We start from the raw sequence: 16542 nt of genomic DNA, 5'->3' as shown, positions 1-16542 counted from the left end.
AGTCGGGGACGATGCCAAACCCAGCCGCAAGCAATGATGAAATTCTCGCTTGCAACTTTGATCAGATAACTGAGACCAGGCCACTTTATGTTGGAATGGGGTCCTGGGTGTACACCCACCACCGGAGTGGAAGAATGGCAGGCGCATCTTACAGATGACTAGTCGATGGTCAGAGGGCAGATCAGCTCCACGGTAGGTCCTGGTATCAAGGACATGGGCTCGCATTCGCTGGTCCGTCACTATGTAGTCCAGCAGATGTTCTTGCTTGGACCCGGCATGCATCCATGATGTTGTGTGGATGCGCCGATGCCGGAACAGCGTGTTGGTAATTACAAGCCCATGGGCTGCACAAAAATCTAGCAGCCTCCTACCGTTGTTATTGAGCTGATCTGGCCCATGCCCTCCAATCACTCCACACCAGGTGCCAGTATCATGACCAACTCGGGCATTGAAGTCACCCAACATGATGACTCTATCCCGAGGGGCCACTTTAGCCAGGACCTGTGACAGGAGGTCATAGAAGGCATCTGACTCATCGGCTTTGCCTGCATCCCTCCACGGATGTTCATCTTCGGTGGGGGCATAAGTAACCACGACCACCATTCCTCGCCTCCGGTTGATGGGAAGGCGAGCCCAAAGTAGCCTGGGGCTTACAGCTTCCCACACCTCACCGCCACGCTCCTACGCCCCCTTCATTCCTTTGTTCAAAAGAAGACCCACACCCTGTTGTTTGGCAGTCTGCTGCCCCGAGTAGAGGACTGTCCACCCCTCATGGTGGCAGGAGCCAGAGCCGGTCCACCGGACCTCCTGAATGCCGCATAGATCCAGGCAGTACCGGTCCAGCTCCCGACAGAGGAACATTCCACGTGGCCACCCGTAGTGGCTTTTCGTTGTTTCTGGAGTAGCCCCGAGGGTAGGTATTCAATCTCCTGGCTCCGCCAATTGGGGTTTGGCCAGGAGACGTCATAGACGCCTGGCCCCCCGGGGCCTCCGGCACAAGCTTATTAGTTACATATTTCAGTTTAATTCGTGGTTTCGTGGTAATTAATTGAAGGTGGAGGGGTTACCAGCCCCTCGCACCCGTCCAGAGCCCCCGTTTAGCCCCTGTGGTGGACACATATGCCATGAGGGGAGGAGCCAATCAAAATTGGATCTCCCCCCACAGCACTGTCCACGACAGAGTTGCCCGTCCGGCACCGTGAGGAGGTAGGGGGTTGTTTTGCCGCACACACACACACACGCACACACACACACACGCACACACACACGCACACACGCACGCACGCACGCACGCACGCACACACACACGCACACACACACGCACACACACACACGCACACACACACACACGCACACACACACGCACACACACACACGCACACACACACGCACACACGCACACACACGCGCACACACACACACGCACACACACACACGTGTACGTATGTACACAGTAGGGGCCACAGGTGGTGCATCATCTACCGGTCATCTCAGTCGGCTAACCCGCGGCACCTGCAGGGTCCGTGCCGTGACCTCCTCCTGCCGGCGGGCGTTCGACGCTTCGCGCGATGGCCTCAACGTGCACCTAGCCTGGCACTGGCGCCGTGGTGACGTCACCGCCTGCTGCTGCAGTTGTTGCGAGTCTCTCACCCGATTGGCCAAACGTTCCCACCCGGAGGCTCGCACGGCCGCCGGTAACCCTCCGGTAACGGCCGTCTCACCCCCCCCACCACCACCACTTAACCACCCCCCACCACCACCACCACCACCCCACCACCACCACCAACCCCCCCCACCACCACCAGCACCACCACCCCACCACCACCACCACCACCCCACCACCACCCCACCACCACCCCACCACCACCCCACCACCACCACCACCACCACCCCACCACCACCCCACCACCACCACCACCACCCCACCACCACCCCACCACCACCACCACCCCACCACTACCACCACCACACCCCCACCGACACGGGCACCCCCGGCACCACCACCGGCACGTGGCTGTGCGGGCCAACTCACCTTGGCCTTCTTGCCGAAGAGCCACATCTTGCCCCGCGCCCTCCCCACCGACACTTTGCCGTCGCCGGCTCCGGGCTCGGGACCACCGCCGCCACCACCACCACCACCACCACCGCCACCGCCGCCACCGCCGCCACCGCCGCCACCGCCTCGCCAGCTGTCCTGGCCACCGCCACCACCGCCACCGCCACCACCGCCACCGCCACCGCCTCGCCAGCCGTCCTGGCCACCGCCACCGCCACCGCCGCCACCACCGCCGCCCCTCTCGCCCCTTCCCCTGTCGCTCGACCCCTCCCTCGCGCCCCTCCCCCGCTCCCCGCGCCCACCACCGCCACCACCGCCGCCACCACCGCCTCTCCAGCCGTCCTGGCCACCACCGCCACCACCGCCGCCGCCGCCGGCCGACCGCGCCGAGCCTCCGGGGCCCGGGGCGAGGAGCTCCGAGCCGCCCGCCGCCACGCGGGGGGAGTCCTCCACGTCCAGGTCACGGGGACGCTCGTAGCCGGAGCGGTACAGCCGGGCTACCGTGTGGCAGTCCTGCAGGAGTGGGGGTCACGTGGGGGGTCACGTGGGGGGTCACGTGGGGGGGGGGGGGGGTCACGTGGGGGGGTCACGTGGGGGGTCACGTGGGGGGGGGGGGTCACGTGGGGGGGAGTCCTCCACGTCCAGGTCACGGGGACGCTCGTAGCCGGAGCGGTACAGCCGGGCTACCGTGTGGCAGTCCTGCAGGAGTGGGGGTCACGTGGGGGGGTCACGTGGGGGGTCACGTGGGGGGGTCACGTGGGGGGGAGTCCTCCACGTCCAGGTCACGGGGACGCTCGTAGCCGGAGCGGTACAGCCGGGCTACCGTGTGGCAGTCCTGCAGGAGGGGGGTCACGTGGGGGGTCACGTGGGGGGAGGGGGGGTCACGTGGGGGGGTCACGTGGGGAGGGGGGGGGTGTGTCACCCACCTGCCTCTCGTTGATGCTGTCGGCAGCTCGTGCGACCTCGTCCAGGCAGCCGCCGATGGCCGGCAGCACCTTGAGCTCGGCGTCGGCGTAGCGGCGGAGATACTCACGCACCTTGGAGAGACGGCACGCCTCCATCTCCTCCAGCTCCTGCGGGGGACGCAGTCACACCGCACTCACAGTCACACCACACTCACACCACAGTCACACCACACTCACACCACACTCACAGTCACAGTCACACTCACACCACAGTCACACCGCACTCACAGTCACACCACAGTCACACCACACTCACACCACACTCACACCACACTCACAGTCACACCACAGTCACACCACACTCAAACCACACTCACACCACAGTCACACCGCACTCACAGTCACACCACTCACAGTCACACCACAGTCACACCAGTCACAGTCACACCACAGTCACACCACACTCACAGTCACACCACAGTCACAGTCACACCACAGTCACACCACACTCACAGTCACACCACACTCACAGTCACACCGCACTCAATCACAGTCACACCGCACTCACAGTCACACCGCACTCACAGTCACACCGCACTCACAATCACACCGCACTCACAGTCACACCACACTCACAGTCACACCACACTCACAGCCACAGTCACACCGCACTCACAGTCACAGTCACACCGCACTCACAATCACACCGCACTCACAGTCACACCGCACTCACAGCCACAGTCACACCGCACTCACAGTCACAGTCACACCGCACTCACAGCCACACCGCACTCACAGTCACACCACAGTCACAGTCACACCGCACTCACAGTCACAGTCACACCGCACTCACAGTCACACCACACTCACAGTCACACCACACTCACAGTCACACTGCACTCACAGTCACACCGCACTCACAGTCACACCGCACTCACAGTCACACCGCACTCACAATCACACCGCACTCACAGTCACACCACACTCACAGTCACACCACACTCACAGTCACACCGCACTCACAATCACACCGCACTCACAGTCACACCGCACTCACAGCCACAGTCACACCGCACTCACAGTCACAGTCACACCGCACTCACAGCCACACCGCACTCACAGTCACACCACAGTCACAGTCACACCGCACTCACAGTCACAGTCACACCGCACTCACAGTCACACCGCACTCACAGTCACACCGCACTCAATCACAGTCACACCGCACTCACAATCACACCGCACTCACAGTCACACCACACTCACAGTCACACCGCACTCACAATCACACCGCACTCACAGTCACACCGCACTCACAGCCACACCGCGCTCACAGTCACAGTCACACCGCACTCACAGCCACACCGCACTCACAGTCACACCACAGTCACAGTCACACCGCACTCACAGTCACAGTCACACCGCACTCACAGTCACACCGCACTCACAGTCACACCGCACTCAATCACAGTCACACCGCACTCACAATCACACCGCACTCACAGTCACACCACACTCACAGTCACACCGCACTCACAATCACACCGCACTCACAGTCACACCGCACTCACAGCCACACCGCGCTCACAGCCACACCGCACTCACAGCCCCAGTCACACCCACAGTCACACCGCGCTCACACCCGCGGCGCCACACCGCACCCGACCGCGCACGGCCTCGGCATCACGCCGCCGGTTACGTGGAAGAGAGCGGGCATGACGCTGTAGAAGTGGTCCGCCTGCTCCCGGTTGAAGCCGTCCCTCTGGCCGACGAAGTCGGCGCGGCTGTCCTCAGCGGCGCGCTTGCGGGCAGCGGCGGCGGTGCGGGCCTTCTCCACGTCGGCGCGCGACGAGTTGGGGTCACAGTCGTGGCGCTGCATCGTCTGCCGGGCGCGGTCGGACTCGCGGGTGTCCCGCTCGCACTTGCGCTTGCTCTGGTGGCGGTTAGGTGGTGCGTGTGTGTTAGTGTGTGTGTGTGTTAGTGTGTGTGTGTTGGTGTGTTGGTGTGTGTGTTGGTGTGTGTTGGAGTGTTGGTGTGTGTTGGAGTGTTGGTGTGTGTGTGTTGATGTGTTGGTGTGTGTGTTGGTGTGTGTGTTGGAGTGTTGGTGTGTGTGTGTTGGTGTGTTGGTGTGTTGGTGTGTGTGTTAGTGTGTTGGTGTGTGTGCGTTGGTGTGTTGGTGTGTGTGTGTGTTGGTGTGTGTGTTGGTGTGTGTGTTAGTGTGTTGGTGTGTGTGCGTTGGTGTGTGTGTGTTAGTGTGTGTGTTAGTGTGTTGGTGTGTGTTGGTGTGTGTGTGTGTTAGTGTGTGTGTTAGTGTGTTGGTGTGTGTGTTAGTGTGTGTTAGTGTCGACTCAGCCTCAAATGAGTACCAGGTGCGGTGGGTAGTAAACATCGCCACGAGGGAGACAAAGGCGGTCGGGCGTGGTGCTGGCCACCCACCCCCTCGTGTACCGTTCCGGCCTTCATAGGTGCTCGCTAACAGCACTTGCCCCTACAGCCTGTTAAGGCTATATGGGGGATCTTTGTTAGTGTGTGTGTGTGTTGGTGTGTGTGTGTTAGTGTGTGTGTTGGTGTGTGTGTTAGAGTGTGTGCGGCAAAACAACCCCCTACCTCCTCGCGGTGCCGGACGGGCAACTCTGTCGTGGACAGCGCTGTGGGGGGAGATCCAATTTTGATTGGCTCCTCCCCTCATGGCATATGTGTCCACCACAGGGGCTAAACGGGGGCTCTGGACGGGTGCGAGGGGCTGGTAACCCCTCCACCTTCAATTAATTACCACGAAACCACGAATTAAACTGAAATATGTAACAACTAAGCTTGTGCCGGAGGCCCCGGGGGGCCAGGCGTCTATGACGTCTCCTGGCCAAACCCCAATTGGCGGAGCCAGGAGATTGAATACCTACCCTCGGGGCTACTCCAGAAACAACGAAAAGCCACTACGGGTGGCCACGTGGAATGTTCGAACGCTCACTGCAGAGGAGAGGCTGCCACTCCTCTGTCGGGAGCTGGACCGGTACCGCCTGGATCTATGCGGCATTCAGGAGGTCCGGTGGACCGGCTCTGGCTCCTGCCACCATGAGGAGTGGACAGTCCTCTACTCGGGGCAGCAGACTGCCAGACAACAGGGTGTGGGTCTTCTTTTGAACAAAAGAATGAAGGGGGCGTGGGAGCGTGGCGGTGAGGTGTGGGAAGCTGTAAGCCCCAGGCTACTTTGGGTTCGGCTTCCCATCAACCGGAGGCGAGGAATGGTGGTCGTGGTTACTTATGCCCCCACCGAAGATGAACATCCGTGGAGGGATGCAGGCAAAGCCGATGAGTCAGATGCCTTCTATGACCTCCTGTCACAGGTGCTGGCTAAAGTGGCCCCTCGGGATAGAGTCATCATGTTGGGTGACTTTAATGCCCGAGTTGGTCATGATACTGGCACCTGGTCTGGAGTGATTGGAGGGCATGGGCCAGATCAGCTCAATAACAACGGTAGGAGGCTGCTAGATTTTTGTGCAGCCCATGGGCTTGTAATTACCAACACGCTGTTCCGGCATCGGCGCATCCACACAACATCATGGATGCATGCCGGGTCCAAGCAAGAACATCTGCTGGACTACATAGTGACGGACCAGCGAATGCGAGCCCATGTCCTTGACACCAGGACCTACCGTGGAGCTGATCTGCCCTCTGACCATCGACTAGTCATCTGTAAGATGCGCCTGCCATTCTTCCACTCCGGTGGTGGGTGTACACCCAGGACCCCATTCCAACCTAAAGTGGCCTGGTCTCAGTTATCTGATGAAAGTTGCAAGCGAGAATTTCATCATCGCTTGCGGCTGGAATTGGCATCGTCCCCGACTCCTCCTGATGTCGAGGGTAAATGGGCGAGGTTTAGGACTGTGACTCATGCAGCTGCAATGGCTGCTTTGGGTACGTGGTCCAGACCTCCCCAGACACCCTGGATGACAGAGGAGTTGTTCAGGATGGTTGAGAAAAAGCGACAGGCCCACTGTCATCGGCTACAGAATCCCACGTCAGAGAATGAGGAGGCGTACCGCAGCCTTCGCTCGGAGGTTCGGAGAGCCGTGAGGCGCTGCAAGGATGGGTGGTGGTCGCGGGTTGCTGAGGAGATGGAGTCTGCCTCAGTGGCCCGTGATCACAAATCTCTATTTAACTCCATCAAAAAAGTAACCTGCAGCGCCACACCTATTACCATCATTAGGGGAAAAAACGGTGATCCAATTTCCGACCACCAGGAACAGGTTCGCAGATTTGCTGAGCATTTCTGTGAGGTCCTGGGGGAGGGAAAATCCCTCAGCCAGGAAAACATCGTGGCACAAAGTGAGGATGACCCGGCTGAGGCTGCGGTGCCTCAAATATTGGATGAAGTCACCCCCTGTGAGTGGCTGGCTGAGGTGCCATCTGCTGAGGAAGTATTGAAGGCGATCCGGAGTCTGAGACCAGGAAAGGCACCAGGTAGAGACGATCTCCCAAGCGAAATGCTGAGGGAGGGTGGCGTTTGTGCACAGACTGCCCTATATGACATCATAACAATCTGGACCACTGGACGGGTTCCGCAGGATTGGAAGGATGCCCTGGTGGTCCCGCTCTTTAAGAAGGGGGACCGCACAGACTATAACAACTACAGGGGCATCTCACTCCTCAGTGTGCCGGGAAATGTCCTGGCAAGGATTATTCAACATCGTCTTGCCAGGCAAGCTGAGGAGAGGCTTGCGGAGCCCCAATGCGGTTTCAGGAAAGGGCGGTCCTGCACAGATGCCATATTTTCTGTCCGTCTGCTACAGCAGAGGTGTAGGGAATTCCAACAAGACCTACATCTCTGCTTTATTGACCTGGTCAAGGCCTATGATACCATCAGTAGGCCTGGGCTCTGGGTTGTTCTTCGTGCTTTTGGAGTCCCTGACCCTCTGCTCACGATCATTAAGGACCTTCATGATGGTGAGCGAGCCCGGGTAAAACTACGTGGCCGGGAGTCAGAGCCATTCCCTGTACACCTTGGGGTGCGACAGGGATGTCCTCTGGCTCCCACATTATTTAACATCTATTTTGACCACGTAGTTCGTGAAGCCTTCAAGAGCTGTACCGGGGGAATCTCCATTTGGTACAGATATAATGGGAGGCTGATCGATGCCCGGGTGCGGTCAAGGGATGGCTCCCTATTGCTCAACCACATTATGTATGCCGATGATTTGGTAATAGCTGCTCATTCAGAGGAGGAGTTGGAGACGCTGCTGCTGAGACTGGAGCGTGCCACTAAGAGGTGGGGCATTACCATCAGCCCCACCAAAACTAAGCACCTGCCTGGGTATTTTGTTCCATCGGACACTCCACCCCCACAACTCCCAATCGGTGATGGGGCAGTTGTGGAGAGAGTGGAGAGTTTCCCATACCCGGGCAGTGTACTTATGACCGGCTCCAGTTTAACAGCAGAGGTCTCACTCCGAATCAGTCGAGCGGCAATATCTTTTCATCGGTTGCGTAACGCTGTGTGGAAGCTACCTGGTCTGTCGCTCCGCACTAAGCTTCAGGTCTTCTCGGCCACGGTCATTCCCTCCCTTCTCTACACTTGCGAAACGTGGACCCCTTTAATGGAGCATCTTCACCGGTTGGAAACATTTAGGCTGGCCTGCCTACGATCCATCCTGGGTTTAACCAGGCTGGATTGTGTGAGGAGCTCATAAACCCTTGAAAGATCTGAGCAAGGTCCCATCGGTGAGCTCCTCCGGCCGGCAAGGCTGCGTTGGCTGGGTCATGTCGCCCGCATGCCCAGCCACCGCATGCCGAAACAGCTTTTGTTCGGCCGGATCGAGGGGGCTAAACGGGCGTGGCACGGGCTAGAGAAGATATGGAGTGATGTGGTACAGGAGGACGTGGAGCTGAGTGGACTTGCCGATGACTGGTACCAGCGGTGTCAAGATCGGCCTCTGTGGAGGAGGCTCGTGAAGGACGCTACTGGGCAGTTGGAGGCAGTCGCCCTCCAACAACAACGGAGGGCGGAGGAGCGACGCTCAGAACAACGAGCGGAGCGCCGGGTGGCTAAAGCACAGCAGGTTGGCACAGTAGGGGGCACAGGTGGTGCACCAGCCAGTCATCTCAGTCAGTCGACCCGTGGCACCTGGGTCTGCCCTGTGACCTCCTGCCAGCGGGCGTTCGACACTTCACGTGGCCTCAAGGTGCACATGGCCTGGCACAAGCGTCGTGGTGACGTCACCGCCACTTAGTGGCGAATGGCGGTTGTTGTTGTGTTGTTGTGTGTTAGTGTGTAGGTGCTCGCTAACAGCACTTGCCCCTATAGTCTGTTAAAGCTATATGGGGGATCTTTGTTCTTTGTTAGTGTGTGTTAGTGTGTGTGTGTTAGTGAGTGTGTGTGTTAGTGAGTGTGTGTGTTAGTGAGTGTGTGTGTTAGTGAGTGTGTGTGTTAGTGTGTGTGTTAGTGTGTATGTGTTAGTGTGTGTGTTAGTGTATGTGTTAGTGTGTGTGTGTCAGTGTGTGTTGGTGTGTGTGTTAGTGTGTGTTGGTGTGTGTCTGTGCCTGTGTGTCTGTGTGGGTAGCGGTAGTGTAGTGGTTAGCGCTACGCTGCGCTACGAACCCGGCGACCCGAGTTCGATTCCCGCTCACGGCCAACACCGCCAGTGACGATTCTCTGAACCGGTCCCGGACCTCCACCTAGGTCAACTCAGCCTCAAATTAGCACCTGGTGCAGCGGTGTGCAGCAAACTTCGCCACTGGGGAGACAAAGGCGGCCGGGCGTGGTTGCTGGCCACCCACCCCCTCGTGTACCGTTCCCACCTCCATAGGTGCTGCTGCTGCTGCTGCTACTTGCCGCTACAGTGTATCAGAGGCTACACAGGGGATCTTTGTATTTGTCTTTGGGGGGGGGGGGTGGAACCGCCAACTCACCTCCTCCACCTGCTTCCAACACGTGTCCAGGTGCCGCTGTGCTCGCCGTCCCTCGAACAGCAACTGCCAGGTTCGAGTCGGGGATAAGGGGGGCGGGCGAGATTTGATTCCGATTTCAAAAAGGTGACATCATCACCCCCCCCCCGGTCGAGGCACGGCACCGGCGAAAAGCCTCCTCGCACCCCCCACCGCTCGCCCCACCCCTCCCCCCCCCCCCCCCGTGGTGTTTTGGCCATACTTCGCCGCTCCGGTGAGCACGCGTTTGGCGATGGTTGGAGTTGGTGGCAAGCCTAAGGGCAATGCCACGCCCCTAGCCTGGCACAGCGGGGGGCACAGGTGGTGGGTCTGGCCAATCATCTCAGTCGGTCGACCCACGGCACCTGCAGGGTCTGCCCCGTGACCTCCTGCACCTAGCCTGGCACGGCGGGGGGCCACAGCTGGTGGTGCATCCGCAAGTCATCTCAGTGGGTCAACCCACGGCATTTGTGGCTAACATTTAAGGTTAGTTTCAGTATGGGTCTTGATAAGTATGGGTCTCCGTGGGTCTCTACAAGATTTTCGCTTCTGTTGTAAATATCCACGTGGTGGTGATGACAATGACGATAAGCCACGTGGTTGAGCTGGCCATCATTTGTGATGGCCAGGGTCCAGGGCCATTATGAAAAAAAGATAAAAAACAGCTACGCAGCAGCTCAGCGAGGCCTCGGACCGGTAAAATATATATTTGTTTAACAAACCCCGCGGTAAAATAATTATAACAAAAAAGAACATTTCAAACAAACATCCCGATTCTAGATGTGAAGCTTTCGTGACTGCAAGGATCCATACTCTTTGGTTCTATTCGGTAGAGTCACGTGGGTAAAAAATATAAAACAATAAAAAAAAATGAAAATTTTTACGCTAATTCCTTTGTCAAGGCACCTTAATTACTCTCACACAGCTTAAAGGTCCGCGGTCTGAGCTTGGCTCTGTTTTCACTCCAGCGCGCTGTCCTCGAGACAGCCTGGTCCCTTCACCTGACGAAGGCCCGCTTGTGTTGTGGCCGAAACGTCGTGATTTTTTGCCGTTTTATTTTCGTTTTTTAACCCACGTGACTTTACCGAAGAGAACCAAAAAGACACCCCGATTCTCGCGCCGCCGGCGATTGGAGCGACGCTGGGGGACGTTCACCGGCGCCCGCCGGCACCGGCGTCGGCGCTCACCGCCTTGCGCTGTTGCTTGGCCTCGGCGTGGTAGCGCGCCAGGCTGCCCACCACGCGGTCCGCCAGCGTGTCAGCCAGCTGCTCGTGGTGCCCGGCGTATTCGCCCAGCTGATGCAGCGTGGCGAAGAAGGCGCGGCAGGACGTGTAGCTGGGAGGGGCCACGCAGGGCGGTGTGTCACAGAGACACGCAGGGTGGTGTGTCACAGACACGCAGGGCGGTGTGTCACAGACACGCATGGTGGTGTGTCACAGACACACAGGGTGGAGTGTCACAGATACACAGGGTGGAGTGTCACTCACAGAGACACGCAGGGTGGAGTGACACTCACAGAGACACAGGGTGGAGTGTCACTCACAGAGACACAGGGTGGAGTGTCACTCACAGAGACACAGGGTGGAGTGTCACTCACAGACACGCAGGGTGGAGTGTCACTCACAGACACGCAGGGTGGAGTGTCACTCACAGAGACACAGGGTGGAGTGTCACTCACAGAGACACAGGGTGGAGTGTCACTCACAGACACACAGGGTGGAGTGTCACTCACAGACACAGGGTGGTGTGTCACTCACAGAGACAGGGTGGTGTGTCACTCACAGACACGCAGGGTGGAGTGTCACTCACAGACACACAGGGTGGAGTGTCACTCACAGACACGCAGGGTGGAGTGTCACTCACAGACACACAGGGTGGAGTGTCACTCACAGACACACAGGGTGGAGTGTCACTCACAGACACACAGGGTGGAGTGTCACTCACAGACACGCAGGGTGGAGTGTCACTCACAGACACACAGGGTGGAGTGTCACTCACAGACACACAGGGTGGTGTGTCACTCACAGACACACAGGGTGGAGTGTCACAGACACACAGGGTGGAGTGTCACTCACAGACACGCAGGGTGGAGTGTCACTCACAGACACACAGGGTGGTGTGTCACAGACACAGGGTGGAGTGTCACTCACAGACACGCAGGGTGGAGTGTCACAGACACACAGGGTGGAGTGTCACTCACAGACACAGGGTGGAGTGTCACAGACACAGGGTGGAGTGTCACTCACAGACACACAGGGTGGAGTGTCACTCACAGACACACAGGGTGGTGTGTCACAGACACAGGGTGGAGTGTCATTCACAGACACGCAGGGTGTAGTGTCACAGACACACAGGGTGGAGTGTCACTCACAGACAGGGTGGAGTGTCACAAACACAGGGTGGAGTGTCACTCACAGACACAGGGTGGAGTGTCACTCACAGAGACACAGGGTGGAGTGTCACTCACAGACACACAGGGTGGAGTGTCACTCACAGACACAGGGTGGAGTGTCACTCACAGACACACAGGGTGGAGTGTCACTCACAGAGACACAGGGTGGAGTGTCACTCACAGACACAGGGTGGTGTGTCACAGAGACACAGGGTGGAGTGTCACAGACACGCAGGGTGGAGTGTCACTCACAGAGACACAGGGTGGAGTGTCACTCACAGAGACACAGGGTGGAGTGTCACAGACACGCAGGGTGGAGTGTCACTCACAGAGACACAGGGTGGAGTGTCACAGACACGCAGGGTGGAGTGTCACTCACACAGGGTGGAGTGTCACAGACACACAGGGTGGAGTGTCACTCACAGACATGCAGGGTGGAGTGTCACTCACAGACACACAGGGTGGAGTGTCACTCACAGAGACACAGGGTGGAGTGTCACAGACACGCAGGGTGGAGTGTCACTCACAGAGACACAGGGTGGAGTGTCACTCACAGACACAGGGTGGAGTGTCACTCACAGACACAGGGTGGAGTGTCACTCACAGAGACACAGGGTGGAGTGTCACAGACACACACAGGGTGGAGTGTCACTCACAGACACAGGGTGGAGTGTCACAGACACAGGGTGGAGTGTCACAGACACGCAGGGTGGAGTGTCACTCACAGAGACACAGGGTGGAGTGTCACTCACAGAGACACAGGGTGGAGTGTCACAGACACGCAGGGTGGAGTGTCACTCACAGAGACACAGGGTGGAGTGTCACAGACACGCAGGGTGGAGTGTCACTCACACAGGGTGGAGTGTCACAGACACACAGGGTGGAGTGTCACTCACAAACACGCAGGGTGGAGTGTCACTCACAGAGACACAGGGTGGAGTGTCACAGACACGCAGGGTGGAGTGTCACTCACAGAGACACAGGGTGGAGTGTCACTCACAGACACAGGGTGGAGTGTCACTCACAGACACAGGGTGGAGTGTCACTCACAGAGACACAGGGTGGAGTGTCACAGACACACACAGGGTGGAGTGTCACTCACAGACACAGGGTGGAGTGTCACTCACAGACACACAGGGTGGAGTGTCACAGAGACACAGGGTGGAGTGTCACTCACAGACACAGGGTGGAGTGTCACTCACAGAGACACAGGGTGGAGTGTCACTCACAGAGACACAGGGTGGAGTGTCACTCACAGAGACACAGGGTGGAGTGTCACTCACAGAGACAGGGTGGAGTGTCACTCACAGACACAGGGTGGAGTGTCACTCACAGAGACACAGGGTGGAGTGTCACTCACAGACACACAGGGTGGAGTGTCACAGACACGCAGGGTGGAGTGTCACTCACAGAGACACAGGGTGGAGTGTCACTCACAGACACAGGGTGGAGTGTCACTCACAGAAACACAGGGTGGAGTGTCACTCACAGACACGCAGGGTGGAGTGTCACTCACAGACACAGGGTGGAGTGTCACTCACAGAGACACAGGGTGGAGTGTCACTCACAGACACACAGGGTGGAGTGTCACAGACACACAGGGTGGTGTGTCACTCACAGACACAGGGTGGAGTGTCACTCACAGACACAGGGTGGAGTGTCACAGACACACAGGGTGGAGTGTCACAGACACGCAGGGTGGAGTGTCACTCACAGACACAGGGTGGAGTGTCACTCACAGACACACGCAGGGTGGAGTGTCACTCACAGACACAGGGTGGAGTGTCACTCACAGACACAGGGTGGAGTGTCACAGACACACAGGGTGGAGTGTCACAGACACGCAGGGTGGAGTGTCACTCACAGACACAGGGTGGAGTGTGACTCACAGACACACGCAGGGTGGAGTGTCACTCACAGAGTGTCACTTTCTGTGTGACGAAAACTCAACTAATGAAACATTTCATCTTACCTGAACACATTTTTTAAACCTAAACGAAATAAAAAAAAAAACACGCTCGAACTAAATTTAGTTGTTTTTTTTTTTAAACTAAATTAAGGTTTTTCTTATTTTCCGCACCGGGGGACCGTACCAGGTCGCGGCCGCTACCGTGACCCCTGTACCGAGGTCACTCACCGCGATACGGGGTCACGGTAGCGTCGCCGCCGCCGCTACCGGTCAATCACCTTGGTACGGGGTCACGGTAGCGTCGCCGCCGCCGCTACCGGTCAGTCACCTTGGTACGGGGTCACGGTAGCGTCGCCGCCGCCGCTACCGGTCAATCACCTTGGGTACGGGGTCACGGTAGCGTCGCCGCCGCCGCTACCGGTCAATCACCGTGGTACGGGGTCACGGTAGCGTCGCCGCCGCCGCTACCGGTCAATCACCTTGGGTACGGGGTCACGGTAGCGTCGCCGCCGCCGCTACCGGTCAATCACCGTGGTACGGGGTCACGGTAGCGTCGCCGCCGCCGCTACCGGTCAATCACCTTGGTACGGGGTCACGGTAGCGTCGCCGCTACCGGTCAATCACCTTGGTATGGGGTCACGGTAGCGTCGCCGCCGCCGCTTCCGGTCAATCACCTTGGGTACGGGGTCACGGTAGCGTCGCCGCCGCCGCTACCGGTCAATCACTTTGGTACGGGGTCACGGTAGCGGTGGCGGCGCCGCCGCCGCTACCGTGACCCCGTACCCTGAGGTCGCTCACCGCCGGCCGCTCTTCGCGTCGCCGACAGCTGCCGGTCGTCGGCACCGCGCCCCGGCACGCCGGACCGAAACCCTCGGGGACCTACGATGCCTGGCAAGCGCCGCCCCCCCTTGCCGCCGCCGGGCCGGCGAGCTCCGCTCACCTCTTCTCCTCCTCGGTGACGCGCTTGGGCAGGTACTTCTTCTGCAGGTTCCTGCGGGGCACAACGCAGTAGTGTGTGCGTGTGTTAGTGTGTTAGTGTGTGTGTGTTAGTGTGTGTGTGTGTGTTAGTGTGTGTGTGTTAGTGTGTGTGTTAGTGTGTGTTAGTGTGTGTGTGTGTTAGTGTGTGTGTGTGTGTTAGTGTGTTAGTGTGTGTTAGTGTGTGTGTGTTAGTGTGTTAGTGTGTGTGTTAGTGTGTGTGTGTTAGTGTGTGTGTTAGTGTGTGTGTTAGTGTGTGTGTGTGTTAGTGTGTGTGTGTGTTAGTGTGTTAGTGTGTGTGTTAGTGTGTGTGTGTGTTAGTGTGTTAGTGTGTGTGTGTTAGTGTGTGTGTTAGTGTGTTAGTGTGTGTGTTAGTGTGTGTGTGTGTTAGTGTGTTAGTGTGTGTGTGTTAGTGTGTTAGTGTGTGTGTTAGTGTGTGTGTGTTAGTGTGTGTGTGTTAGTGTGTGTGTTAGTGTGTGTTAGTGTGTATGTTAGTGTGTGTGTTAGTGTGTGTGTTAGTGTGTGCGTGTGTGTTAGTGTGTGTGTGTGTTAGTGTGTGTGTTAGTGTGTGTGTGTGTGTTAGTGTGTGTGTGTGTGTTAGTGTGTGTGTTAGTGTGTTAGTGTGTTAGTGTGTTAGTGTGTGTGTGTTAGTGTGTGTGTGTGTTAGTGTGTGTGTGTGTGTTAGTGTGTGTGTTAGTGTGTGTGTGTGTTAGTGTGTGTGTGTTAGTGTGTGTGTGTGTTAGTGTGTGTGTGTTAGTGTGTGTGTGGTAGTGTGTGTGTGTGTTAGTGTGTGTGTTAGTGTGTGTGTTAGTGTGTGTGTGTTTGTGTGTTAGTGTGTTAGTGTGTGTGTGTTAGTGTGTTAGTGTGTGTGTTAGTGTGTGTGTGTGTGTTAGTGTGTGTGTGTGTGTTAGTGTGTGTGTGTGTTAGTGTGTGTGTGTTAGTGTGTGTGTGTTAGTGTGTGTGTGTGTTAGTGTGTGTGTGTTAGTGTGTGTGTTAGTGTGTGTTAGTGTGTGTGTTAGTGTGTGTGTTAGTGTGTGTGTTAGTGTGTGCGTGTGTGTTAGTGTGTGTGTGTGTTAGTGTGTGTGTTAGTGTGTGTGTTAGTGTGTGTGTGTGTGTTAGTGTGTGTGTTAGTGTGTTAGTGTGTGTGTGTTAGTGTGTGTGTGTTAGTGTGTGTGTGTGTTAGTGTGTGTGTGTGTGTTAGTGTGTGTGTGTTAGTGTGTGTGTGTGTTAGTGTGTGTGTGTTAGTGTGTGTGTGTGTTAGTGTGTGTGTGTTAGTGTGTGTGTGGTAGTGTGTGTGTGTGTTAGTGTGTGTGTTAGTGTGTGTGTTAGTGTGTGTGTGTTTGTGTGTTAGTGTGTTAGTGTGTGTGTGTTAGTGTGTTAGTGT

The 16542-nt window shown here is 57.3% G+C and overlaps 1 protein-coding gene across 1 annotated transcript in view; it reads right to left on the bottom strand.

The window, feature by feature from the left end:
* Nucleotides 1-16542, bottom strand: part of LOC116958208 (formin-binding protein 1-like) — a 38182-nt gene that overhangs the window by 13795 nt on the left and 7845 nt on the right. The window contains exons 3-10 of the mRNA XM_076056181.1: nt 15124-15174; nt 11070-11217; nt 9868-9930; nt 4661-4894; nt 2983-3129; nt 2813-2891; nt 2247-2553; nt 2033-2189 (exon numbers count right to left, since the gene is read on the bottom strand). Of these exons, the coding sequence (XP_075912296.1) occupies nt 2033-2189; nt 2247-2553; nt 2813-2891; nt 2983-3129; nt 4661-4894; nt 9868-9930; nt 11070-11217; nt 15124-15174 (1186 nt within the window). The remainder of the gene's footprint in view (nt 1-2032; nt 2190-2246; nt 2554-2812; nt 2892-2982; nt 3130-4660; nt 4895-9867; nt 9931-11069; nt 11218-15123; nt 15175-16542) is intronic.

The sequence above is a fragment of the Petromyzon marinus genome, chromosome 74 (assembly GCF_048934315.1).
Source record: "Petromyzon marinus isolate PM22_M1 ecotype Great Lakes invasive population chromosome 74, UKy_Petmar_22M1.pri1.0, whole genome shotgun sequence".
Classification (NCBI taxonomy): domain Eukaryota; kingdom Metazoa; phylum Chordata; class Hyperoartia; order Petromyzontiformes; family Petromyzontidae; genus Petromyzon; species Petromyzon marinus.
This window is presented reverse-complemented; position numbering and strand designations above follow the sequence as displayed.